General features: G+C 34.7%; 2 protein-coding genes across 8 annotated transcripts; both read left to right on the top strand.

Annotated features, from left to right (window-relative positions):
* Positions 1-358: 358 nt before the first annotated feature.
* Positions 359-9584, top strand: LOC107027056 (mitochondrial inner membrane protein OXA1-like). Of its 4 annotated transcripts, none has more exons than XM_015228220.2 (10): positions 359-475; positions 1856-2343; positions 3151-3241; positions 4707-4754; positions 4973-5031; positions 6124-6199; positions 6280-6411; positions 7184-7291; positions 8806-8860; positions 8949-9584. In XM_015228220.2, the coding sequence occupies exons 2-10, from the start codon at positions 1868-1870 to the stop codon at positions 9245-9247; spliced, it is 1344 nt and encodes a 447-aa protein (XP_015083706.1). In that variant the 5' UTR covers positions 359-475; positions 1856-1867; the 3' UTR covers positions 9248-9584. The 4 variants fall into 4 exon arrangements, with proteins under 4 accessions (XP_015083706.1, XP_015083709.1, XP_015083708.1 ...); XM_015228222.2 differs by having other exon boundaries at positions 382-475; positions 1842-2343; XM_015228221.2 differs by having other exon boundaries at positions 383-475; positions 1860-2343.
* Positions 9585-10808: 1224 nt separating this feature from the next.
* Positions 10809-23901, top strand: LOC107027345 (long chain acyl-CoA synthetase 4-like). 4 transcript variants are annotated; one of them, XM_027918901.1, is made up of 20 exons: positions 10809-10873; positions 11156-11315; positions 12618-12681; positions 12785-12874; positions 13331-13387; positions 14447-14495; positions 14753-14829; positions 15228-15267; positions 15347-15441; positions 17339-17506; positions 17614-17724; positions 17794-17881; positions 19272-19338; positions 19822-19897; positions 19998-20115; positions 21543-21788; positions 21877-22016; positions 22616-22798; positions 22874-22993; positions 23703-23901. In XM_027918901.1, exons 2-20 carry the CDS (start codon positions 11167-11169, stop codon positions 23736-23738), a joined length of 1974 nt encoding a protein of 657 aa, XP_027774702.1. In that variant the 5' UTR covers positions 10809-10873; positions 11156-11166; the 3' UTR covers positions 23739-23901. The 4 variants fall into 4 exon arrangements, with proteins under 4 accessions (XP_027774702.1, XP_027774701.1, XP_027774703.1 ...); XM_027918900.1 differs by lacking the exon at positions 10809-10873 and adding an exon at positions 10897-11053; XM_027918902.1 differs by lacking the exon at positions 10809-10873 and adding an exon at positions 10897-11060 and having other exon boundaries at positions 15347-15438.
* The last annotated feature ends 2193 nt before the right edge of the window (positions 23902-26094 follow it).

The raw sequence follows: 26094 nt of genomic DNA, 5'->3' as shown, positions 1-26094 counted from the left end.
ATTGTTGAAAATATATTTGAAGAGGAGGTAAACGCTAATCCATCCATCTAACATAAATATTACTGTAAAGCTACTTTGACCTCGAATAATAACTTCAACGTCATTTCAGTTCTTATTATTTATTGTATAAACATTAAAAAAAAAGTGATTTTCTCTTTAATACGCATATTTTAGGATTTGATATGACTCTTCTGGTATGTATGATTTTAATTTTTTTTTTTGTATCGTTGATATCAAATAACAAATGAAGTTTTGTTCGAGGACTAAATTTATTAACTTTTAACAAACTCAAAGGACCAAAAATGTTAAGTCAATACTTAAAAGAACTATTTTCAGTCTACCTCAAACTTAAGGGACCATTTTTGTCATTTTCTCTTTCTGAAATTCATAGCAATAAACCTTAAACCCCATGCCTAAACCTTCTTCCCCTGTTTCAGTTGCTTGTTGGATCCAACTCCAACTATAACATTTAACTGTAAGTTCTCAATCTTTAGTACTCTTCTTCTATTGTATTATTAAATTTGTATCCATGGCCAATTTCAATCAGTGGAATCACAAGTTGAATTTTTTTTTTAATTTTCCCCCAAATGGGGATCTTGAATTTTGAGTTTAAACTGAATCTGAATTGTATTTCTTTGGTGTTCTTCAGTTATTTTGTATTTTTTGTGCCTCATAATTGCTGAATGATTGTAAAGGTTTAGTCTTTCTTGAGCGGAGGGTCTATTAAAAACAACCTCTTTTACCTTTTAGAGGTAGGGGTTAGGCTGTGTAAACACTACCTTCTCTAGACTTCATGGGATTATACTGGGTATGTTGTTGTAGTATGTTGTTGTAACAGTAGTCTTTGGTGTTCGAATTACTAATTTGAGTATATAGTGTAATTTTGGTATGCTTCAATCATTTTGTATTTTTCTGTGTGTCAATTATAAAAGTTTAGTCTTTCTTGAGCTGAGAGTATATCGGAAACATACCCTTTACCTTCGTAAGGTAGGGTTAAGATGTTACTCAATTGCAGGAATTCTCAATGAAATCGAGGATTGAATTACTGTTTCAAAGTAACCTCGAGAAGATAGTCGAAGAAGAAGAATTAAGAGAGAAGAAAGAGTTTAGGAAGAGAGAAGAATTTTGTATTTTCATATATGATTGTACATTGAGTTGATTACAAGCTATGAACTAATTGAATGACTGAAATGTACAGCTATTGATTCACTAATCTAATAGAAATCAGTTATAATTGCTTAACTGCTTTCACTGTAGCTGACTAACAGAATTAACTACTTTCCGGAATGCTAAATCTATCTCTAACTCCTTAATTGTATATCATAAAACTGCGTACACGCTACACTACCCTTCCGGACTCGAGTTGTGCGATTATAATGGGTATGTTGTTGTCATAGGTAGTCTTTGGTGTTTGAATTAATAGTTGAGTATCACTGGGTTCAAATAGTGTTATTTTGGTATTCTTTAATCATTTTGTATTTTTCTGTTCCTCATGATTGTATAAAGTTTATAAAGGTTTAGTCTTTCTCGAGCCAATAGTCTATCGGAAACACCATTTTACCTTCATAAAGTAGGGGTAAGGTCTGTGTAGCAGTGGGATTATACTCGGGGGCGGGTCAAGGTGTTCATTTGCAGTATCTTTTTTACTGTTTGTACATGGTTGAAGTGATATTTTATGTATATCTAGTAGATATTGAAACCCCTTTGACTTTTTTGTGTGTTTACTTCTTCATATTTTAAATGCCTTTTGTGAAAGTCTGTCTCTACCACTGATTGTACTGGGTATGCTGTTGTTGTTGTGGTCTTTGGTGTTTGAATTACTAATTTTTCAGCTAAAAAAGTTCATATTTTGAAGGAAGCAAATCAAATGGCTTATCGGCGAAGCTTAACAACAAGAGCTAAGTTTCTTTATCAGCAAAAAGGAGCTGCTCCAGCAATTTGTTACACCCATGATGATGATCGTAAAACCTACGACTTACACAGTTGTGAAAATCCAAGAGTTTCCAGTTTTTTTCAAACCCGTTATGCCAGAAGTGAAATTAACAGTTTTAATGGCTCTAAAAACCCATTTCAAAATCGGAGATTTTTCCCTTCACACCTCATGATTCCGATGAATTCGGGGTCTATGTTTACCAGGAGTATGTCTAGTAGTGTTGGTGGAGGAGCAGAGAAGATAGAGTACATCAGTGAAGTTGCTGAGCTGGCTGATAAGGCTGTTGAAGCAGTAGCTTCTCAAGTTCCAGCAGTGAATGAGGTGGCAAATGCTGCTGCGGACTCGTATTTGCCGGTGAAGGCATTGCAGTATTTGATCGATTATGTTCATATTTTTACTGGGTTTGATTGGTATGTTTTGCACGATATTGCTTCTTTCAATTGATGTAATACTGTAGAGGAAAGATAGTGGTATAGTTATTCCAGGTTCAATACATTCGAGGGATAGTTTGGGGTGTATTTGGTATGAAAGAAAACGTTTTCTTACTTATTTTCTGGTATTTGGTAAGTAAGTACAAAATATTGTCCCAAAAATATTTATATAAAATTTAGGCTAATGCTATAAAGGTGAGGGTAGGGGGTAGAAGTGTGAGGTGGGGGCTCTCGGGGGTTGGGGTGGGATTTGGTGTGTTGGAGGATGGGGGAAAGAATGAGATGCCACTCATGGAATTTGTTTTTCCTGCTTTAACCTTGAAGTCATTTTCCTCATTTTAAAGTAACTTGTTTAGACAAGGTGTTTTTTTAAAATTTTGATACTAATTATGATACCAACTAATCATGGAAAATATTTTCTCCATATCGAACACACCCTTGATCCATAGACAACTCATTCCCATTTTTTTTGGATTAATGAGGGAAAGGAAACATGTTCCTGAAGTCTTTCCCGTCGCAAAGAAAAAGGTTTATGAATCTATTTACTTACGTTGAAGCTCTCTCTTTTCTTGTTGTGACTTTAGGGTGCTTTTAATTTTGGTTTATGAGAGTTTTTCTCAGAATTTCAACGGATAGAAGAAATATTTCATCTGAAATGCCTTAGGAAACCCTAACATACACAGTTTGTTTCTATCTTGGTTTTAATATAACATTGACAAGTTGAAATCAACTTGTGCTATATGTAATGACTGACCACTTTGTTTTGGAAATTTGAATTTTCTCTAGGTGGGCATCAATCATCGCTACAACTATTGTTATTCGATGTATAACTCTACCATTGATGATTAATCAGCTCAAGGCTACTACAAAATTTGCGGTAAGTTTCTCTGTAATGCATCTTAATCTTTGTCTTGCTTAAGCACTCCTGTCAATTCTTTCCAAACCTTCAAGGATTGCAAGGCATTTCAGAAGCTCGAGGAGCCTTTCCAAGTTTATTTTTCACATCTCTTTGTTTATTTATTAACTTGTCAAGGCAGTTTCTGGTAACCATTTTAATGCACTGGTGACCGTCGAATAGGATCTTAAGGGCCATTTAGGACACTGGTTTATCTTAAAGTTTCAGGAAAGAAAGTAGAAAGTGAAGTCAGAAATTTAAGTTGAGCGGTGGGCCGGTGGCAAAGGTATTGTCTTAGAAAAAGAGGAAGCTCAGCAAATGAAGTAGGTGATGGATAAATGCTCTTTTTGAGTTAATACCAGGATCAGGGGAAAGGCTTTTTGCTCACCTCATATACCTTAAAATTGTTCGCAACAAAAGATGCGTCCAATTGATTTCCAACTTTCTTGATTGGGCATAAGGACATTTGCAAACCCTAATATGAAGGCTTCCATTTTTGCCCTGTCGTAGATTCTTTTTTAGTTGTTCTTGATCTTTTGTGCTCCTAAATATAATTGTGAAGCAGCTGTATTGAGACTATTGCTTATAAGTAGGATAGGAGTCCTAGCTACGAGCCTATGAACTTTGAGTGAGATACATGATAGTATCCCTGCATTTAAAATACTGTCATAAGTTGTAACCTATCAAAAAACAAAGTGAAGACAGCATAGTGCCTTGTAGATACTAGATACTAGATAGTTGATGAAATAAAACCCATTTTTAATTTGCTGTAACAGAATTCTTTGCAGTCCTCAATCAAACTTCAAGTGTCTTCGTATTTTAGTGTTAGCAGTTCATTAGTAGGAACTGCTAACTGCAAGTACAAACATATGACATGTGTTTTCCAGTTGTAAGTTGCATAAAACAAGCATTATTACCTTCATGGTCATATAAAGCATTTTATTATAGCATTTATTGGAGGGATATGAATGGTACTTGAGGCATTTCACAAGTTATTTGGTAAACTGGTTTTATTCGGCATACACTTGTTTTGCATAATGAAAAGTGTCTTTGCAAAGTCTGAGGAGTAAGGTGTTATGCTTCTCTGTAATCTGAAACAGACAGTGATGATTGGGTTCCCTTCTCTTAGCTCAGTAGATACTCAAAAGTTCGACTATTTTAAGTTGGTCATCAACTTATCACAATCCTTCTCTTTATTTGATGTGAGACCTGCTATCTGAAATTCACTTGTGAACTTCGATTCACTTTGTTAAAATATTGAATTAACCAACTATTTGTTCATCTGAATCAAATCTTCCTTTAAAGAACTATAGTTATTTCCATTAATATATCATGGTCTATTATCTTCTCGAATTTCAATTTTCTTGGCTATTCATCATGTTTCACTTTTTTCGGCTGGAATTCACTGTCCATCCATTTATTTTACTAACAAGCATGTTTTCTGCAGATTCTGAAGCCAAAACTGGATGAAATTAACGAAGAGATGCAAAGTAGGGTAGGTTTTAATATGATTCTTTTCTTTGGTTCATTTTGGTAGACCCTCTCGTTATTATCATCTCTTATTTACTAACTACAAATAGATGTATATTTTTCTGAATTAGCCAAGATATCAACGCGTCCATACTGATTTGGTTTTCTACCTCTCATGACATTTTCCTTCTAATTAGCTAGCATGCCAGAATTGCCTTATTGAACTTTTTACATTTTTACAAGGGTATGGCTCCAGCAGCTGTGGCTGAAGGTCAACAAAGAATGCAGGCAGCTATGAAGGAGTAAGCAACTTTTTAGTTAATGATGCCGCAACTATAGTATGACTTGTTTAAGTTGCATCTGGTGTAGCTGATAAAACATAACTAGCTTTTCATATGGAGGCATACCCACAAATCCTCTTTTTTTCTTTTCTACCGTAAAGACTGTGCAAATTTACTTTTGTGGTTAACTTTTTAATTACCGAGTACATTTTTCCTCTTCTTCTAACATTTGTTTTGCATTCAACTACAGTTGAACTTCTAAATGGGTGTCCTGATACATGTAGATTCGACATGCAAATAGTTTGAGTGGATCATCTTAATTACTCCTCTTAAAGGATCATAAATTGCAATTTGCACCAACAGGACTCTAAAGAGGGGCTGACAAAAATGAATAAAAGTTCAATTGAGACTGGTACTCAGGTCATTAATCAACACTTCTGAAGATATAAATGGGCTTTTTGGGTATCCATTCCATTTTTTAATCATGTAGGGACTTCCTAATTCTTAGAAGTTTAATGCTGATGATCCTTCAGACATTTACCCTACTTCTGGAGTTGGCCTTTCCTGGTTTCTATTGCCTCCTTAGATGTTCTATTGGGTGCTTGTTTGTATAAAACCCAAACACTTGATTTTTATATTGGAAATAAGTACTCCCCGTCCTAATTTTTGGGACACTCTTTTCTTTTTACTCAGTCCCCCAAAAAAGGACACCTTTCTATATTTAGTAATAATTTAATTTTTAACTCTCAATTTTACCCTTAATGAGATGATTTATAGCTACCCAAATATATATGGCTTATTTTAGACCACAAATTTCATAAACCTTCCTTTCTTTCTTGAACCTTGTGCCAGTCAAACACTTTCACATAAATTGGAGACCGAGGGAGTAATAATATAAAATTTTGGGTTAAAGCACCCAATCTCAAGAAGTACACAACTCTACATTAAAGACAGTTGATCAACCGTGACTTGAAAATTCTGGGTTTGCCACTGGCTTTTTCTAGCACCTGCCATGATTTTATAAATGATGATAATACTACTTGTATAGAAGTGATGGTTTAAGTTGATTATTTATATGATTATTGACTTATGAAATCTATGACATTCTTTCAGACATGGAGTTACACCCTTCACTCCCTTAAAAGGAATTTTAATACAAGGGCCAGTCTTTGTCAGTTTCTTTATGGCTGTAAGATTATCCCCTTTCTGCTGTCTATTTCCCTCCCAACCATTATCATCACTGACTTCATTTATCACCTTAAAATGCAGATTTCAAACATGGTGGAAAAAGTCCCTTCTTTCAAGCAGGGGGGAGTATTATGGTTTACTGATTTAACTGTTACAGATAGTATGTACATCTTCCCAGTTTTGACGGCATTGACTTTCTGGATAACGGTGGAGGTGAGTTGTCCCCTTTTTTTTTCAGTGCATTACTTTATGGTGCCTTCATTGACTATACCTTTTCCTGTTCTCTAATGGAGCATTATTCTGGACGATTGCAGAAGTTTGGTGATGCTGTTTACAGTTTAGATGTATAGAGAACTTCCCCTTTTTATTTTTATTTCTTACGAGAGAGTAGAGATTTGGTTAATAATTCAAACCGGGGAATACCGGCTAGGGTAAATTTTCCTAAAGAGATTAATTGAAACGATTGTAAATTTAGAGACTAAAATTCTATGCAATTTGAGCTTTGACCTCAAGCTCTTAGCAGTCTTAGATTACTTATGTTGTTGCATCGTATTGTTCTTAGTTTCTCTTGTTAAATCATGCTACTTGGCTGGACATTGCTTGTTAGTCTTGAATGCAATCATGCATCAACATGGAGATAATGTTTTAAGCTCATGTGTGATTTAATGATTAGATGCTTCCTGGTGTTTTGGCACTGGTTTCCTTGTTATTCTAGGTCCACAATGCCTGCTTTCTATCACCTTTAAATCTGACTCTGGTGTAATGCCTCGATTATATTGCTTGCTTGCATGTCTCCATCAAATTCCGCATTTGATTTATTTTTTGGGCAATATTGGAAGTGCATAAAGATTTGTTATTTTGTTTTATGTTGATATCAAGCTCAGTTCTTGACTAGTCGTTAACAAATCTTACTGCCTTTATCGAGATATCTTCATACAATGTAATTTCTGGCCATTTTTGTTAACCGGAGTTTATTCTTTCTCAGTGCAATGCTCAAGAAGGACTGGAAGGAAATCCTTCAGCTAAAACCATAAAAAATGTCTCACGGGCCTTTGCTGCACTAACTATCCCATTTACTGCTGGTTTTCCCAAGGTGAATAATCCAAACCAACTCATGTATAATGATTTTATCATGTATCAATCCTATTTCCCTACGTTTTGAGTAATCTGAGGTAGAACTTTACATCAGAAGTACATAGATATGCTTTCAATTCATATTCCCCGTGTCCAACCATTACTTTTTTCTTTATTTTTTTCCTGGTGTCCTGATTGAGAACATGCATTATCTTTTGTGTTTGATTGTTGAGTATATCCCTGAACATTTCTTCCATAACTACCCAGCATAAGAAAAGAGTGGCAGCATACATTTAGTGATGAAAATTTTAATAGAGCCTTGTGGACGATCTCTCATCAGCTGTTTGCCTTTTAGATTAATTAAATGTGATATTTGAATTGGGTGGCGATGCAATTCCTTTACTGAAGATTAATGGACCGTTTGATGAAGGAAATCTAGATGAATAAAATAGCTTTCTTCCCTTTATTCTTTTTTTCCTCGGTGGTCTGCGATTCTTTTCTGAGCCTTACCAATATGCATTTGGTTCTTTTTACCACATTATTAGTCAAGTTACAAACATGGGTGCCCAATAATTATTAGTCACATTACAGACATGAAAAACTAATTATTGAACACCTAGACAATTCGCCTTTCTCAATCCATGCCTATTTAGTCGCAGCACTCATGTTTGTAGTTGGTTTATGTATCGTGTCACAAATTGTGATCCCAACTCTTATTCCTTTTATCCTGTTGCGGACGTATTTTTATCCATTTCATACATGCCACCCGGCCAAGGGTGTTACTTTCTCTTAGTCTCATCCATGATCTATTTTATCATCGCAATTTTGTCTTCGTGACCTAGAGAAATTTATCCTTAGGAAATTGCTTGCATGTGCGCAGGTATGCTTTATAATAAAATACGGTTTTAGTCCTATGAGCATGCAAGATGCAACTGGATTGTCAACAACATTAAAGCACCTCTTGCTCATAAGTTCAAGCATAGATGTTATTCTGATGTGCTGTTGCATTTTCGTGAATGACATTGTCGATGTGATTAGCCAAATGCAGATGTTGCTATTAGAGCCTCAATGGACTTCACTTGAGGTTGTCAATAGGCACGGTTTCATCAAGAAATCATCATTTTATCCTTGGAGTTGTTATCTTAAGAAAAAGCCTATCTAAGATTTGGTATTTCTTTCAGATAGGTAGTCCCCTAAGAAAAACTTTAAAATATATGTTTGTTAATTTTTATTTTATTTTGTTCTCGTCCATTTAGATGTATTTATTGAGTTCATGTAGGTCTCGTCCCTTGTATGAGCTTTCATGTGCGTGCTAGCTCTTTTCACTTCTCTTTAGAATGTGTTTTTTTGGGTGCGTGCGAGCTGTCATGTTTGTTTGATAATTCTTTATGTGCCACATTATCCTTGTAAATGTTATGTGCTTCGTGTTTGGAATTGATTTTAGTTCTTTCTTGGTTTATTGTTTCATTTGTCATATCGATATGTTGATGAATCAAGACCATTAACGTTAAGGATGCACTTGTTTCATTGCAGGCAGTATTCTGCTATTGGATGACCTCAAATCTATTTTCACTCTCATATGGATTATGTTAGTATATTTTGGTTTATTTCCTGCAGAGGCATTCGTCTCCCGCTAAACATGTTTCACTTATAACCTTGTGCCTTCTTGTTTGTAGTGGTTAAAAGACCCGCGGTTAAGAAGTTTCTTGGCGTTCCTATAATACCTGTCACTCCTAAATCTGAACAAAAGCCAGCACTCCCATTTTTCGAAACTCTCAAGAAATATGCTGCAGCACATAAACAAATAGCAGAACAACAGCACATGCAATCATCGCCTGCTGTGGCATCAGAACCTACAAGTCAAGGTTTATCATCGTCATCATCATCATCGTCATCACACTCTGTTCTTGGTCAAAGGATCGCAACCTTGGAGAAACAGGTAAAAAGAAGAAAGAACAACAAGAAGAGGCGATGAACACGTATTATTGAAAGTGAAAAATTGGTCAAGCAGATCGCTAGTTATTGGTTATTGATGGCGCGTATACGCAATTAAAAGTTATATTAGTCAAGATAATTGTTGCAGAAGCTCATCTTCTCCACAAAATTCATGATTCTTGAGAATTGTAGAGATTCATATCGATACACCATCAGAAACATAGTATTCTTTTCTTGTTTTGTTTCAGTTTTCATATGAATATAGGCATTCTACAAATGTTGTTTACTCACAGAAAATTTGTAATGATGACAAGAATATGTACTGCAGCACAAGATGCATAGTTCCTGTAATAAACAACTCCATTTTTTAGTTTTTTCCTTTTGCAGAGTTAGGATTTTCACTAACAGTTTGTTTTGAAGATCGTTAGAATTTCATATTGGAACTCGAAGATTTTCACTAATAGTTTGTTTTGAAGATCGTTAGAATTTCATATTGGAACTCGAAGAGAAAGGAGAACAATGTTATAATTTCCAAGTTCTCGATGTGTAAGTAAGTTGTATTTTGAATGTAAGGTTTTCTTTATGAGCATGGTATTTGGATCAGCTTGTGCGCGATACGTGTTATTCATGCTAGTACATATACTGAATAACTCTATCTACTAATACTTGAAACTGAGAAGAAATCACCTAGTGATTTTTGCTCCGGATGAAATCCAAATTAAACTTGAGATCTCACGGCTTTCGATTTACTTAATTGATCATTAAGTCACAATTCAACAGTACCCTTGATCGCTTTTAAAGACGTAGTTTATTAAATTAAATGTCCTTATATATGACTCAATTTCGAATATACCTGCTACAGTTTAAAATAATATACATACTTTTAAATTACAATTTTTTTCGTTTACACCTCCTATAGGAGTATATTAAAAATAATTATTTATGTTTTCTTAGGGATATTACCTAATAGATGGTGTATATGTAGAACTTTCATGATATAAAATATGTGAACGTTTAATTTTAAAAATACATAAAATGAAATTGAAATTGAATCATTACATGGACGTTTAAAACAGATAATCAAATATAGAGTTGATAATATTAAATATCTATGTTATATATTGTTATTAACTCTATATTTGATTATCTTTAACATACTTAATTTATTACGAGTATAATGTAGAATATCTTAATATATAAAAGTATTAATAATTTAAATAATGACTTATTTTGGTAAAAAGTTTCATATTCGAACTATAAAAACAACTTCATGTAAAAATGTAAAATAAGATTGCATATAATAAATAATTTTAATATAAGAAATTTCGTAAAAAAAGAAAGCATGGTGTATATAAAGGGTCACATGTTCGAATCATAAATTAATAACCTTACGTAAGAATATAAAATAAGACTACGTACAAAATTTGATTATTCAAAAACCTCAGGTAAAAATATATAAAGAGATAAAATTATATATAAATAGACCTTGATAGTCCAATTTATTAAAAAATTACATATAACGAGAGAGTTAGTACACGGAATTCGACTTTTTATATAATGGCTTGGTACGTCGAAATAGTTTGCACTGCATGGAGGAATATTCTTATATCTTCTGTATATAATATACAGAGTTATATATTGCGCATACAACACTGAAAATTTCTCCGTAAGACTCGTAATTCTGTTCTCAAAAATCCCATTTTAGCTGTATTCTCACATTATCCTTTGAATTATATACTAACAAAATTCATCAAAATTATGTATTAAGATTTAATCTGTTCATCTAAATTGCACTAATTTATCACTCGATTTGGCGAAATTAAACGTGAAAAGCTACAAAATATTGGTGATTTGTACGAAAATTGCACTTTTTTTTTCACTCGATTCGGTGAAAATCGAACGTGAAAATATATTTATATTGACGATTTGTGCGATTTTTGAAATACAGAGGAATCGGAGATGGCGGAGCAATTCATCATCGAAGTGGAGCCGGCGAAGCCAGCGAAAGATGGAAAACCGTCAGTCGGACCGGTTTATCGGAGTAAATTCGCGAAAGACGGTTTTCCACCGCCGATTGAAGGCTTAAACAGCTGTTGGGATATTTTCCGGTAAGATTTTTAGAAGGTGAAAATCGGATTATTTAATCGAGGAAATACATTTTTGGAAAAGAATTATTTTTGTGTTACCGCAAATTTTTTGACTAAATTGCATGTGGATTTATTTCTTTTTGAAATAGTTCGAATTATAATAAAGTAACGGTTCGGGAGAGCCTATGCGGAAGCCTTTTTTTTCTTCTTCAGCTTGCTTTCCTGCGTCTCTTATGGTGTTCGGATCAGCTAGGTGGATTTTCAATTTGACTGATCTGATTTTAATATTTGCCTTTGTATTTATTGGATGAGTTAGCAAAGAGAAAAAGTGTAGTCTTTTAGCTTTTATATATGTGATGAGTATTGCAAAATCTTCACTTTTACTAATTTTTGTAAGATAAGGTTTTCCCTTTGTCTCATATGGAGCCGAAGCAGTTGTTTTGACTTCTATATATGTATCTTTATAATAGTGGAGTGAAATATTATAGTAATAGTTGAAAAGCTAATATGATAGAAAAATTTACACAATGGTGTGGAACATTTCAGACATCTTAACATCAAGGAGTGTCTTATAAATTGAGACAAAAGGGAATACTATGTCTGAACTTTTTGGTTTAGTTTTACAATAAAGGTGTAGTCTTTTTGTATTTTTGATGAGTAATGTGTAGTTCCCAGATTGACATTTTTTTTTCCTTATTGAAAAATCTTTAGACCTCCTTTATTCAAGTAAAAAGCTGCTATCTCCGCCCTTTGGCTGTTAATTATGTTCGCAAAAGACTTGCTTTCCAATACTAAATGGCAAATGTGGAGGGAAGTTGCACTTGACACATCAAATACATCATACTGCCTTAAACATTACTCTATAAGACATACATGTGTTGGATAAGATACTTTTGAACCAGAAATATCACTCAGTTCATGTTACCAGAAAACATGTATCAATGAAGTCATTGTCATTCTATCTATGCAACTTTACATGCACACAATGACTACTCTGTTAATCTCAGATATTATTTGCTAGTTCCCAAGAAAACCCTTAACAAAACTGTGCTTATGATACTTTTAATTGTGTGGTTTCCAGAGAGGCTGCTTAGAGTTATTGGAATGCCTTCTACTCTTTCTTCAGTGAAATTGAGCTTTATTTATATAATACTCTTTTATTCAGAATAAAAGCTCATCCAAAATCTTGTCATTGTACTGAATTTGCATTAGCCTTGGCATGATGTAGGTCGTTGTTAATGTTACTTTTAGTTGATGATGACGCTTACAAAAATTTACTTTCTAATATTAGAACTTAAATATGTTTTCTTGTCCATGTCATAGTTTGTCAGTAGAGAAATATCCAAACAACCGAATGCTTGGCCACCGTAAGATTGTGGATGGGAAGGTATATTTTACTTTAAGTCTTATGCATTAATTTCAACTTCGAGAAGGATTCTGTTTTCTGATTCAACTTAGCTGATTTTTGCATTTGTTTCTCTTATCTTCAGCCTGGGAAGTATGTGTGGAAGACTTACAAAGAAGTGTATGACATTGTCATAAAAGTAGGGAATTCCATCCGAAATTGTGGTGTAGAAAAAGTAAGTACTCAACTCTATATGGTATTATGCTGATAATTTGGCTGACAAGAGAACAATGCTAATGATAAAGTTTAATCATTGAATACCGTAGCAGTGTAGCTAGTGGAATTTAGCTTTTTGTTTATTGCCTAGTTCTAATAGGACTAGGAGCCAATTAAAAATCAATGTGCCCCTTACTCGAAGGTCTACTAAGGCTCTCAAGAAATGGTAGGCATCTTCTAATGCACTTTTTCAGCACTTTGGTACATAAGTTTAGTTCCATGTTTAAATGTGGATTATCATCCTCCTTGGTTGTTCATTTTTCCCATCATTGAGGTATGTTTTTCTTATCCTTTTTGTAATTCATGTGTCTCTTTGTCCTTTGTTTATTTTTTTAGTTTCACATGTTGATATATCCCCTTGAGTATTCATTTCAGTTAGTGGCTTACCTCCTGTTTATTTGATATCTTATGTTAGGGAGGGAAATGTGGTATTTTCGGTGCCAATTGTGCTGAGTGGATTATCAGCATGGAGGTATTGCTTGTTTCTGTTGCTTAATTTGTGTATTTCTGGAGTGTTTCATGTTATTTGTTATGTTTTTTTTTTTGTTAATTGTCTGGTCTTCATTGAGATCAAATATCTATGACAAGGAAATTCTATTAGTATGATTCTTCTTGTCACATATATTGGCACAGCTCTTGAGGTGCCCGATAACATGGATATATTTACTCATAGCATGATAATGTTTGGATTGGATGTCACTTATCAGTTTTTCTTTCTAGCTATCTTTACAATTTTTGAAGATGCTAGTGATTAATTTTTGAAAGCTGAATGTCACATCCATTTTCCTCTCTTTCCTTAATACTAAGCTCATTTGAATGATCACTTGTCTTAACTTTTTTATAAGTTATTCAACCAGAGATCTTAATTGACATGAATAAACACCAGTTTTAAGCATTATCAAATACTTGGATAAGAACATAGGTTTGGGACTCATTAACGGCTTCCATTTTTCCTCCCTTCAGATTTTTTACGAGTTGTGTACCTACTTCAGCTTATGGATTATTTCATGCTTCCTTTTGGTAATACTTTTTTATTATTCAATCTGGATTCTGGATCCTCAATTTGTTAATTTCTATCACACATCTTTTTTTCTATGCCAGTCCTCTTTGTTTCCATGCTTTCCCTTCATGCTCCAAAAATATCAGTCTTCTGCCATAACAAGGATGACTTTCTGTTCTATGAAACAAAGAAACAGATCTCTGGACTACACGAGTACATCTATATTATTAAATTTTTTGAAATTTCTGCCACAATAGGGATGTCAGTTGATTTATTTAAATAAAGTATGATATATTTGTATAAGTCCAATTCAATTTAAACTAGCCGAGAAGGAAAAAAAACCCTCTCTCAGTGCTCTTATTTCCAAGTTCACTCTCAGTTTATCTGGGTTTCATATATTTGTGATCCTATCTTCGCTTCTCACTCTCTATTTGTTTCTGTTTATAATATCTATTGTTTGCTAGTACAGATGTTAGAAATAAGACATCGTCTGCAATTCTTATTGTCTCTGATAGCAACTTATTAATGCAGGCATGCAATGCTCATGGACTTTACTGTGTCCCTCTGTACGACACCTTGGGTACGCATTTTCCTTTTTGCGAATAGTGGTTCCAGGCTCTCCTTGTGATAGAATTTGTTATCCTAGTGGTACTCTTAAAAATAATAGAAATATCCTAGGCTCATTGTAATGTGATGCATGATGGTGGAGTTTGACTATCAAGAGGCTATCACATTTACCAGTCATATGCCTTTTTATATTCAGTTTCTTTCTTAGAAGAAGGATTCTCATGCCAATGAAATAATTAATATTCAATAACTATCTTTTTATGTCTTCAGGTGCTGGTGCAGTGGAATTTATCATTTCCCATGCAGAAGTTGCAATTGCTTTTGTTGAGGAGAAAAAAGTTCCCGAGGTATGCATTTCAGGAGTTAACTTTTAATAGACATATTAGATAAACTTCTCAAACATCATGTTCGGGATTCTTTAAGCATGTTGATCTCCATTCTAGTTATACATGACTTTCTACTCAGGTCTCATTGATACATCAAGTGTATCATCTGTTTGAACTTCTATGCTGTTCTAAAAATATGTAAATGTTTAAGACTTGGACATTATATTTTTAGAACTTTTGATTAGTATAAATTTTAGAAAAATATGTTCCAATAAATTGGATAATTGACAAGAGAAATTTCAAAAACAACTTTCCAAGAGATTGTTCGTTAAGAAGTTTACTAGTGTTGAATTTGGAGCTATGTTCTTGAACATTCAGGGGTGTGATTTTTACTAGAATTGTCTTTTATGCCTTTTCAGCTTTTGAAAACATTTCCAAATGCTGCGAAGTACTTGAAGAGTAAGTCGGCTTTTTTTTTTTTTCGGAAGTATGAAATACCTCATGTTAATGGCAATTGTTTCCTGTTCTTTGTCAACAGCGGTTGTGAGTTTTGGGGAAGTGACTCCTCAACAAAAGGAGGAGATTGAAAAGTTTGGAGTGTCTCTTTATTCCTGGGATGAGTTTCTGCAAGTAGTGAGAGTTCTCTTTTCAACTTTTATCTTTCTGTTCAGATTTCTCTAATGGCTGTTTAAGGGTTACCAGTAGTGTGTAGTAATCTGCATGTGACTTCTAACTCGGGGCAAAAAGGGGAAATCAAGATCTTTGGATCCTGAGGAAAAGGAAGCGGAAGCTAGTGCAAATAGATTTACATGTTGACTTGCGACTGATTCCAATTTACACGTTTTTGTTTAATATTTCATCATTTCAGTTTTTTGGTAGGTTTTCCTTGTCTCAGAATTGCCCTCCAAATTCTTCTCCACATTTATTCTTGATGTTTCTATTATTAGATGTGGGGCTACTTATGTAATTGATAATTATTCTTGGTCTGTTGTTTCCAATAGTTTGGTGAAATTGTAGTAAGTTTAACACTTTTGTTAAATGACCTGCTAAGAAGAACCTATATAGACTAGCTGGCAGTAAAATTGAACTTTTCCTTCCCCTGACTTTCATAGTAATGTTATCTGTATTCATGCATGATAGTTTTCCTAATCTCGGTCTTTCTGAATATCAACAATCAAATCCTTCTGCTCTGTTTTGAAGATGTGCAGTTTCGGCAATCGCCTTGACAGCAAGGTAAATGTGTTAAATCAAAAACTAGTCTAGATTTTCTTTCAATAGGTTAGTTGATCACTTCAGGAAGGTTCTGCTTGAGATGAAGTCAAAGGATGTTGCTTGGTTGGGAGACTCAAACATTAGTTTAGGACTTCTTATGGTTCATTCATGTTGCCTTGGTATAACACTTGCTCTGGATGATCTCTTATTCTATATTCGATTTGTTTTTCTGCGTTCCTTCCAACTGGCGAATTATGCTTCCATTAATCGGATAAGACTAGGGACTTACGAAAAGCTAGTTAGATATCAGGTTCTAGCTTCACAATTTTCATGCTTCTGCAGAAGCCTTCAGGGTGGCCCAACAGTTTGAGCTTGGGACTTCCATGTTGGAGGTCTCGAGTTCGAAACCCCTTGCCAGCGAAAGCAAAGGGTTTGCCTTCTGGGTCGAGCTCATCGCACCGGCTTGCCTGGTGCGGGTTACCTCTCCTATGTGGTTTACGAGTTATTGCAAGGAGCGGGGCTTTTACCCTGTGCGCACCCAAAGGATAGGTGGCTGCGGGTTCCCCTTTTCATCAATTTTTTTTTCAAGTTTCTGCAGAAATTTCACCAAGAAGTTTGGGTAATTTTTGTTTGTGCATGCTTGTTAGTCATCCAGTTGACTCATCAATTTCATTTACTATCAAAATATTCATGTTTGGCTGTGCACTGGATCATAGAAAAATATGTGAAGAAATAGTCCCCTATGAGTTGGTGGTTAGGAAATTAATTACTCCTTCTGTTTCAATTTGTTTTTCTTCATTCGACTCAGTATAAAGTCTAGAAAATAAAGAAGATTCTTGAATCTTGTGGTCTTAAACTAAAGATGTATGCAATGTACCAAAATGTCATTTGAATTTTTTGGTCTTAAATATGTCAGGTTAGATATTGGGGGTAAAGAGTTATTAAGTATAGAAACTGACATTCTTTTTTAAACAAACTAAAAAGGAAAAAAGAAAAGTAGACAAATAAACTGAAATAGAGAGAGTATGTTAAATTACTAAGGCACAGGTTCTGGGTTGAAGTCTAGTTCCACACTTCCTAGTACTGCCATATGGTTGGCCTATATAGAGAATTTGTTCAATAAATGAGTAGGGGGCTTTAGACACAAACTATGGACAAAGAAATGATTGTTTTTATTAAAACTTTTTAGGCAACAAGAAGTTCATTCACTGGGAATATAATGATTGATGCACCACTCCCCTACATTTTTTTGGACATCACATACTTATATAACCTTGATTATTCTTTAAGCTAACATCACACTTCTCAATATGTGCAGGGAAGCAAAAATCAGTATGATCTTCCACTGAAGGAGAAGACTGATATCTGTACAATAATGTATACCAGTGGAACAACCGGAGAACCCAAGGGTGTGATGATCTCAAATAATAGCATTGTTACTCTTATAGCTGGAGTGAAGCGGTTTCTTGAGAGTGTAAATGAGGCGGTGAGATTTTTTTTATTTTATTTGCATGTGTTTTGGTAAAGCATACTGAGAGTTTTACTTTTGCTTGAAAAATTGTCTTTAAGTTTTATCTAACCTTTGTATTGCAGCTGACAATGAGTGATGTATATCTCTCATATCTTCCCTTGGCACATATCTTTGATCGGGCGATTGAAGAATGTTTCATTAGACATGGCGCCTCAATAGGATTTTGGCGAGGGGTAAGATTTCCAAATCTTTCATGAAATGTTGTAAGAGCTTATCTTATGCATTTCTTATCATGTTTGCAGGATGTCAAATTACTAACTGAAGACCTTGGAGAGCTGAAACCAACTGTCTTCTGTGCGGTACCTCGGGTATTAGACAGAATATATTCAGGTAATATCTTACCCTCCCTTACAATTGATTCATATAAAGTTTCAAACTTTTCCATCCAATCACTAATGTTGACCTCTTTTTCTTATGAAAATCTATGTGTTCTACTGGAGTACCAATGTACTGTAGATGTGACTTGCGCAGAAAGTGTGTAGACATAAAATTAATAATAGAAGAGTTATTTTTTCCATATAACAATGATGTCTGAGCCACATTTTGCGCACCTCGACTATGTCAGTGGATACATGCAACCTCCGTCAACAGAAGTATTTGGACAGATGCGAAAAGATCACCTAATGCCTTTCTCCTCTACTAGGATTTGAACTTTGGTTCAAGGGCTTGCGCCCACTTTATTGACCAATAAGCCATATCCTTAGATGCTACTTTAGGTGTTCTTTCTACAACTTAACAGATCTCCACACATTAGCGCAAGACATAAACTTAAGCTATGTGGTAGATTATGCTTATGGAAATGAAGGATGTCATGAAAAATATGAATCTTAGTAACACTTATGCTCCAGATAGTAACTCTTGTAGAGGTTTGGAATTATCTTGCAGAAGTTGGTGTATTATGGCTTACAAAGTAATACAAACTATTCACTGTCACATTAAGGAGCTGAAAGATGCCACGAGTGGAGAAATAGTACCTAGATTCCGACGGATAAGAAGGAACCATGACAAGTGTGGAAACAGTGGTAGCAGATACTAAGGAGTTTTCCATGGGCGTGGTTTATTAGCTATTTTCTTTAAGCTGGCACTTGTTTACCCCAATTATGGACGCAACCCACATTATAAATGCTTAAGTCTCATGGTGTGCGCTATTTACGGACAATATCGATTAATTAATGAAACTACGGTGTCTACCAAAAGCTTGAATTATTGAGACACTATTTCAGGGTTTTAGTACAAGCAGAAGTAACACTGTAACACATAACATATGAAGTGCATTTTTCTTTAGTAATTTTACACCTATGGAAACATGTACTTTCTATAAATTATTTTACCTGGTACAAGCCAATTCACTCCATTCTTCTTCCCTCAGATCTGAATATAAATCAGAACAAACCGATGTCCTAAGCTTGAGTCACTGCCACACCACCAAAATTTCAATGTGCTAGACTTGAGAAAAAGAATCAGATCCCCACTCAATGAAGTGTATGTAGCTATATAATAAGCACATAACAATCTTATCTTATCTAACTGTTTAAACTTTTAGATAAGGTTATTCACGCAAAAATAAGGATACAATCATCTTCTGTTAGAGACAATAAGATGTGGGATTTACTGTTGTTCTCTGTGGAATTTGCTTCTTTCTCTCAGTATGCTTTTGACTTTGTGCACCTTGAGTCTTAAAATTCTGGTTCATTTGACTAATTGCAACAAGCATTCTCAGGTTTGCAACAGAAAATTTCTTCAGGGGGTCGGCTACGAAGCACGTTGTTCAATATTGCATATGCTCGGTAAGTTCTGTTCCATATTTCTCAAAGATATGACAATTTTTTTTGTCAATGCAAACATCAGTATTTTGAACTCGGTGTTTGAGATTTGAAGTGCTTCAGTTGTCTTAATGATGATCTGTTGCCAGGGAAGGCACTGTATCTATGGTTGGAAAAAGATGCATCTGATGATGGTCCCTTTTGATTTTTGGAAATACCATTTTACTTGTCTGGCATAATATATGTGTTTCACATTGTTAAATTTATACCTGTACTCTTAAAAAATTCTAGCTCTTTCTGTGCTACTTCTAAATGTAGAGGTTAGTTCTGTGAGTCAATACAAGCTTTTTCATTTTTGAATTGGTTTTCCATAGAAGTGCAATTGGTTGCATTCTGTATATTTGAGAAGAAATTCAGTCCCAGTTTTTGGTTTAATATGAATACTGGAACTCATTTGAGGCATTTTCTTTTGGAGCCTTTACCTTACCTACATTTTTAATTCCGCAGAAAACTTCAATATTTGAAGGATGGGTGTAAATATCACGAAGCATCTCCAATATCTGACAAAGTTGTTTTCAGTAAGGTGGTGTCGATACTCTTGCAGCAGCTAATACATCTTCTAAATTTGCTTCCTGTCGTACCACTAAATATGAAACTTTGGTTGCTTTTTGCTGATTTCTTAGGTAAGAGATGGGCTAGGAGGAAAAGTACGTCTTATATTATCTGGAGCAGCACCTCTCTCTTCTCATGTAGAAGCTTTTCTGCGAGTTGTAGCATGTGCTCATGTTCTTCAGGGATATGGTATTTTATTCTAATCCTCACATCAATTCCATCTATGGTATTAAACTTATTGTCTTACTCCATCCCAAAAAAGATCAACAAGCTATTAGCTTTTTTATTTTACTTTTTATTTTTTGTAAAAAGATGTGATTAATCTCATGGTTTATAATCTAGTCATAAGTGACACCAGTAGTTGTTCTGTCCGAGTGTTTACTATAGCTGAAGTAAGTAACCTTTTAAACTATCCAGCAGAAAAGCTTTTATTGTAGTTTTACAGAAAGAGATCTAGCATGGTAATTTAAGCTTTCTGCTTGAATTGTTCTGGAATTTGGCATTTCTGTAGCTTCTATTCTATGAGGAGTAATTTATTGACATTTGGCAAGTACTGGGACTTGGCAGAAGTTATGAGCTCATTCTCAGTTTTGACCATGTTGCGATGACTCTTCACTTTTGATGCCGCACCTGTGTTGTATTCTCCAAAACAACACTACTAATAGAGAATTCAATATGCACCCATTGACAATTATGAAGAGTCCGAGCAACATAACTGACCAGAGACTTCTCTAAGCCTACATCTATTACCACCAATGGTATTAATAAATGAATTTGGCATCATCTCTCCGTAGACCCAACATGTTATGTTCAATTGAAAATTAAAATAAGTGATGTTAGTTTCCCTATGATATAAAACTTAAACCTTCCTCTCAAATTTCCTCTGCACTCATCTGTTAGCATAATGTTAACTTAGCTGAAATTTGATGCATACTTTTGTCAGTATTGAGAAATTGTTGGCTTTTATTGTTTTGCACGAATAACGTGTGTTGGACATTGGGTGGTCTTGGGTTCGTTCCATGTGGGCTGACTAGACCCGGTTTTGAAAGATATAAAATAAAATTTAACTAACTCTGTAAAGTCGAGGAAATAATTTAAATGGTGTTTATAACCATTCGATGTGACAAACAATTTTAAGTAAATTACTTAAGGTATTTGGTTGGATAGACTTTTTGAAAAGTTCTAAGTCAATATTTGGCAGTTCTCTTTTTTTTTTTGTGAGAAAAGGGTAACTTTATATTTGATAGTTTTCTTTGTAGTATGCGCAGTTTGAATCTCAAAACTTTCTGAAGCAATAATGAAGTGTTATTGGTATGCCAAGTAGATTTATGGTCCTGGTTAGAGAAGTCATTTGTTGCTAAGATTTGGACATAAGAACATAACTCATCTTGCAAACCGTTTTTGAACATAATAAGCAACTTTGGATTAAATTATCGTGATACGTATACATTTAGCTGTCATTTTATGTCTATACTGTAATTTTATTTTAGATTTTTAAAATATGGATGAGAAATTCTTTGGTTGCTTTATATTGCCTAAGTAATTGGATTGCTGTTCCTGATTATTTGCTAGTGCGTGTTCTTGCCAAAGCTGACGATTCAGCATTTTACTTTTAGGTCTTACTGAAACATGTGCTGGTACATTTGTATCACTACCCAACCAGTTTGATATGCTTGGTACGGTTGGTCCTCCGGTGCCCAATGTGGATGTGTGCTTGGTGTCCGTTCCTGAAATGGAATATGATGCTCTTTCAAGCACACCACGTGGAGAAATATGTGTGAGGGGAGACACTCTGTTTTCTGGTTATTACAAGCGTGAGGATCTGACAAAAGAAGTCTTGATTGATGGATGGTTCCATACAGGTTTTTCTGGAAAAAGAAATTGCTTGAACTGATAACTGTCCCACTTGTTAAAATTTTTTATTGAACTTGTCTCCAAAAATCTTGTCAGGGGATATTGGTGAGTGGCAACCAAATGGTAGCTTGAAGATAATTGATCGCATGAAGAATATTTTCAAGCTATCACAAGGAGAATATGTTGCAGTCGAAAATTTGGAGAATGTATTTGGCAATAATCCTGTTATTGAATCGGTAAGCAATCCCAATTAGGTGCATTGGCCTCTTAACTATAGTAACTTGGTGACTTCATGAGTGCAATTTACTTTCTGAACAAATAAGGTAGAAATTTTCCATCTGCTGTGTTCACTGCCTATGATCTATCTGTGTGAACACTATGCTTTTAAAACAAAGAAGCATTATTCATTTCAAAATCTCATTCTTTAATGTTTAATTAATTTTGTAATAGTGAGATGGAATGCATATGTAATTTTGGGCCAACCTTCACTCTGTTCATGGTTAGCCGTGCTCACTATAAATGTTTGATAGAATGTTTTTTGGCATAATACAACGGATATTTTATAAAGAATAGAGCATATCGGTAAACCTGTTTATTATTTTAATGTTCTATAGAGATAGAAGCCTTCATCTTCTCTAGTTAGTCGAGTTCGTTGAGCCTCTTCAGCTCATGCTGCATCTCATCTTGATTGACAAACTTTTGAAGGGTCGATTGGCTCTGAATAGCGCTAGCTGCATTATTGGTTCTCTAGGATTAGATAATATGGTCTAGTAGTAACACAGTTATATCCACTTCACACTCTGATTCTCAGTTTTTTCTTCTTGATTGGCTTCAGGTATGGGTATATGGGAGCAGCTTTGAGTCTTTCCTTGTTGCTGTTGTTAATCCAAGTAAACAACAAGTTGAAAAATGGGCCAAACAGAATGGCCTCTCAGGGGATTTTAATTCCCTCTGTGAAAATTCAAAGGTGAAAGAGCACATATTAGGGGAGCTCACTAAAGTTGGAAAAGAAAAGAAGGTTAGTTTCTCTTCGGCCTCCGTGGCTGTTTTTCATAATTTGATGTTTTGCTAACATGACTTATTTTCTTTGCAGCTGAAGGGATTTGAGTTCATAAAAGCTCTACACCTTGATCCAGTACCATTTGACATGGAACGTGACCTCCTGACTCCAACATTTAAGAAGAAAAGACCACAATTGCTTAAATACTACAAGGTAAATTCTCTTTGATCAAGATTGTTCCTTTATCAAGACAACTCCAACTTGTTGGGGACTAAAGCTTAGTTTTTGGTGTTCTTGGTCCACATCCAATCCATTTTCTCTTTTGTCTTCCTCTTATTTAACTGCTATTATATTGTCTATTACGGGGAAAGCAGTATGTTGCATGCTTCTTCGCCTAGCTAACAATATTATTTTAATGGATATAAGAGGAGTAGACATATGACCAATGATCTTGTGTTCTTTAGTCTGTTGTTGACATCTACTGTTAAAATGTACTCATTGGTTGAGAGAACAGGTTATTGTCTCGGTTTTGGGCATTCGTCACCATGTGAACTAACTTTTGAAGTTGAGTTAGATCCTAGGTCCTTGTCTTCTCGTGGACTACCCAAAGACTAGTTCATGTTTATGAGCAGAAATATTGGTTATTAGTTCATAGCATGATCAATAATCCACAATGCCCAAGATTCTTCTTAACAATTTTTTTCTTGGTTATATCTAGAAGGAATTTGTCTAGAAAGACTTAACCTAGTGTGGATCCATATAGACGATCATAACCTGTTTAGTCCTGAGGCATACTTGTGATTATGTTATTGGTATATCATTCTAATGTGCACTCAGTTTATGAAATTCACGTTACGAAAATACATTTCATAAGCTGTTTTTGTGTACATGTTCTTTTCTGATTTGATTCATCTTTGTGCAGGACGTGATTGACACCATGTACAAGGATGCTAAATGAACTTGCAATGCTTAAAATTAGCACCTTTTCTTTTTTAACTAAACTTCCTCTTTTTATGTTTTTTTGTTTTAGTGTTGTACATATCACACTCAAACAAATATAAGATTGTTTTATTCAAAACTGGATCAGACTCTGCAATATATGGGAATGCTATTTCTGAACACATTGAATTATGTAACTAGATTATGTTATTGCACAAACCAATTCAAGAATCCTATCTAGGTTCTCAACAATAACGAGTTTGTATTAGTTTTTGAATAATTGAGGATATTACTACATATATATGAGGTAAATTCCTTTATTACATTAACCATCAGGTAAAATTGATCACATTTCAACTTCAATAAATAAGAAGTTAGCTTGAAGTTTCAATTCCACAAACCCCAACATATTGATATGAAGTTTCACTTGTGGAAGTAAATATTTCATGATTGTAACCATTCTTTTAAGACAAGTGTCACGGACCTAGAGTCTTACTAACGTTTCGTGCAGTACTTGACAATTTACAAGGTGTTGTAAGCGAAGACTTTTGTATTGCTTGTGGAATGCTTTACAAGTTGGATTGATGCCTTGCAACTGAATTAAATCTCTATTTATACTACTACCTAGGGGTTGAAACACAATCTAAAATTACCTTACAAGTCTCTAAAGTACTTACGCTTTGATCCGTCTCTAGAGTTCTCTATAAACCTCTCCACAACTCTAAACTCTTCCCCCCTATCTGAATGTAAAATTTAATTGACGTGACGGTGACACGACCCAAAAATGGGTGTGATGGCACTCGTCTTATTCCACTAAGACAAGTCAGCCTAAATTTCGACCATTACAATAAAATTACGGAAATTTATGTTCAACTTAAAAATACCCCCAAAATCTGGTTGTCACGTGTACAAGCCTCTAAAGTATTACAATCGAATCAAAAGAAAAATACAAGTCTCATATGACATTGTTGCTAGAGTAGAACAAGATCATAAATAGGAGTAAGAAGGTCTGCTGAGATGACAAACAACTACCTCACAAATCTCCAAGAAGCCTCAGAAAAGAAGAGAATATATCATAAAAATCTGGGCTAGTAACCTACAAAAAAAATTGTAGAAGCAAGGGGTGAGTACCAAACCACACGGTACTCAGCAAGTAAACGTCTAAACACAAGCTAAGGGGATGAAATACGGGTACTCCTACCACCCCAACCGAACCTCCACAACTACAACCTGCATAAAAATCAGTCCAACCTAACAGCTCACAGTTTACATAGCACATAGCTCAACAACAACACTTTGACAAATTACATGTTCTTAACAACAAAACTTCAACATATTACATATCCTCAACAACAACACTTGGACAAATTACATATCCTCCACATCAACACTTTGATAAATTATATGCCCTTAACAACAATACTTTAACAAATTATATTTATACTCAACAACAAGCTCAGTGTTCATCAATCACCAATTCCACAGAAAGGCATTCACAAAATCAGCAAAACACAATATCAAGCTCACTAATGATAAGTACGTGCAATGCAATGGAATGCAATGTCAAGTATAATGATGCATGTCTGACCTAGTGATACACACCCGCTGTCTCTCAGTCCGGGACCCATGGGGGACATATCTGTCCATGCATCTGTCGCGGCGCACGACACGACCCTCGATAATAGTAACCATCGCGGCGCGCGATACGTCCCTCGAAATATAGTATCCATCGCGGCGCGCGATACGTCCCTCGAAATGGTACATCCTCTTAAGTACTCATTCTTTTTCAATCCACATAACACTTGTCACAACCAATGCCTTAGAATAATGCAATGACATGTTCACACAAATAATGAGGAGATGGACCATTTTCATAACATTGCACAGTTCATAACCACACAAACATGAAATCACATCAACAATGATTCAACAAACCTTCAAACCTTTCTCAACACATCACACATAAACAATTAATCACATTGCCTTTTGTTATACCTTTTTTTTCCATCATTAGAATTAATCAATGTGGACAAGTCAATCCATCACCAATCCCGTTACTCTCAAACATATACCACAAGGAAATACACGCATTCCATACACTTAACAAGAGTTTAGAAATCCACTTGCCTCAATTTATCGAACAATCACTTCGGGACTCTAGCCTTCCCCTTTCGTTGAACTTCCAACTCAAGGCAATCTATTCAAATAAATGACCACAATAAGATTCCAACTAACAATACTCATAATACTATATGTTTAACTTTGACCCCAAAAAAATCACCTAAGTTTATAATCAAGTTTTTCAACTCGATGTCAATTAACATGTCAACTCTCATATTTCTCAAATTCAAGCCTAGGGTTAAGTTATAATATCT

This window comes from Solanum pennellii, chromosome 8, assembly GCF_001406875.1.
Source record: "Solanum pennellii chromosome 8, SPENNV200".
Classification (NCBI taxonomy): domain Eukaryota; kingdom Viridiplantae; phylum Streptophyta; class Magnoliopsida; order Solanales; family Solanaceae; genus Solanum; species Solanum pennellii.
This window is presented reverse-complemented; position numbering and strand designations above follow the sequence as displayed.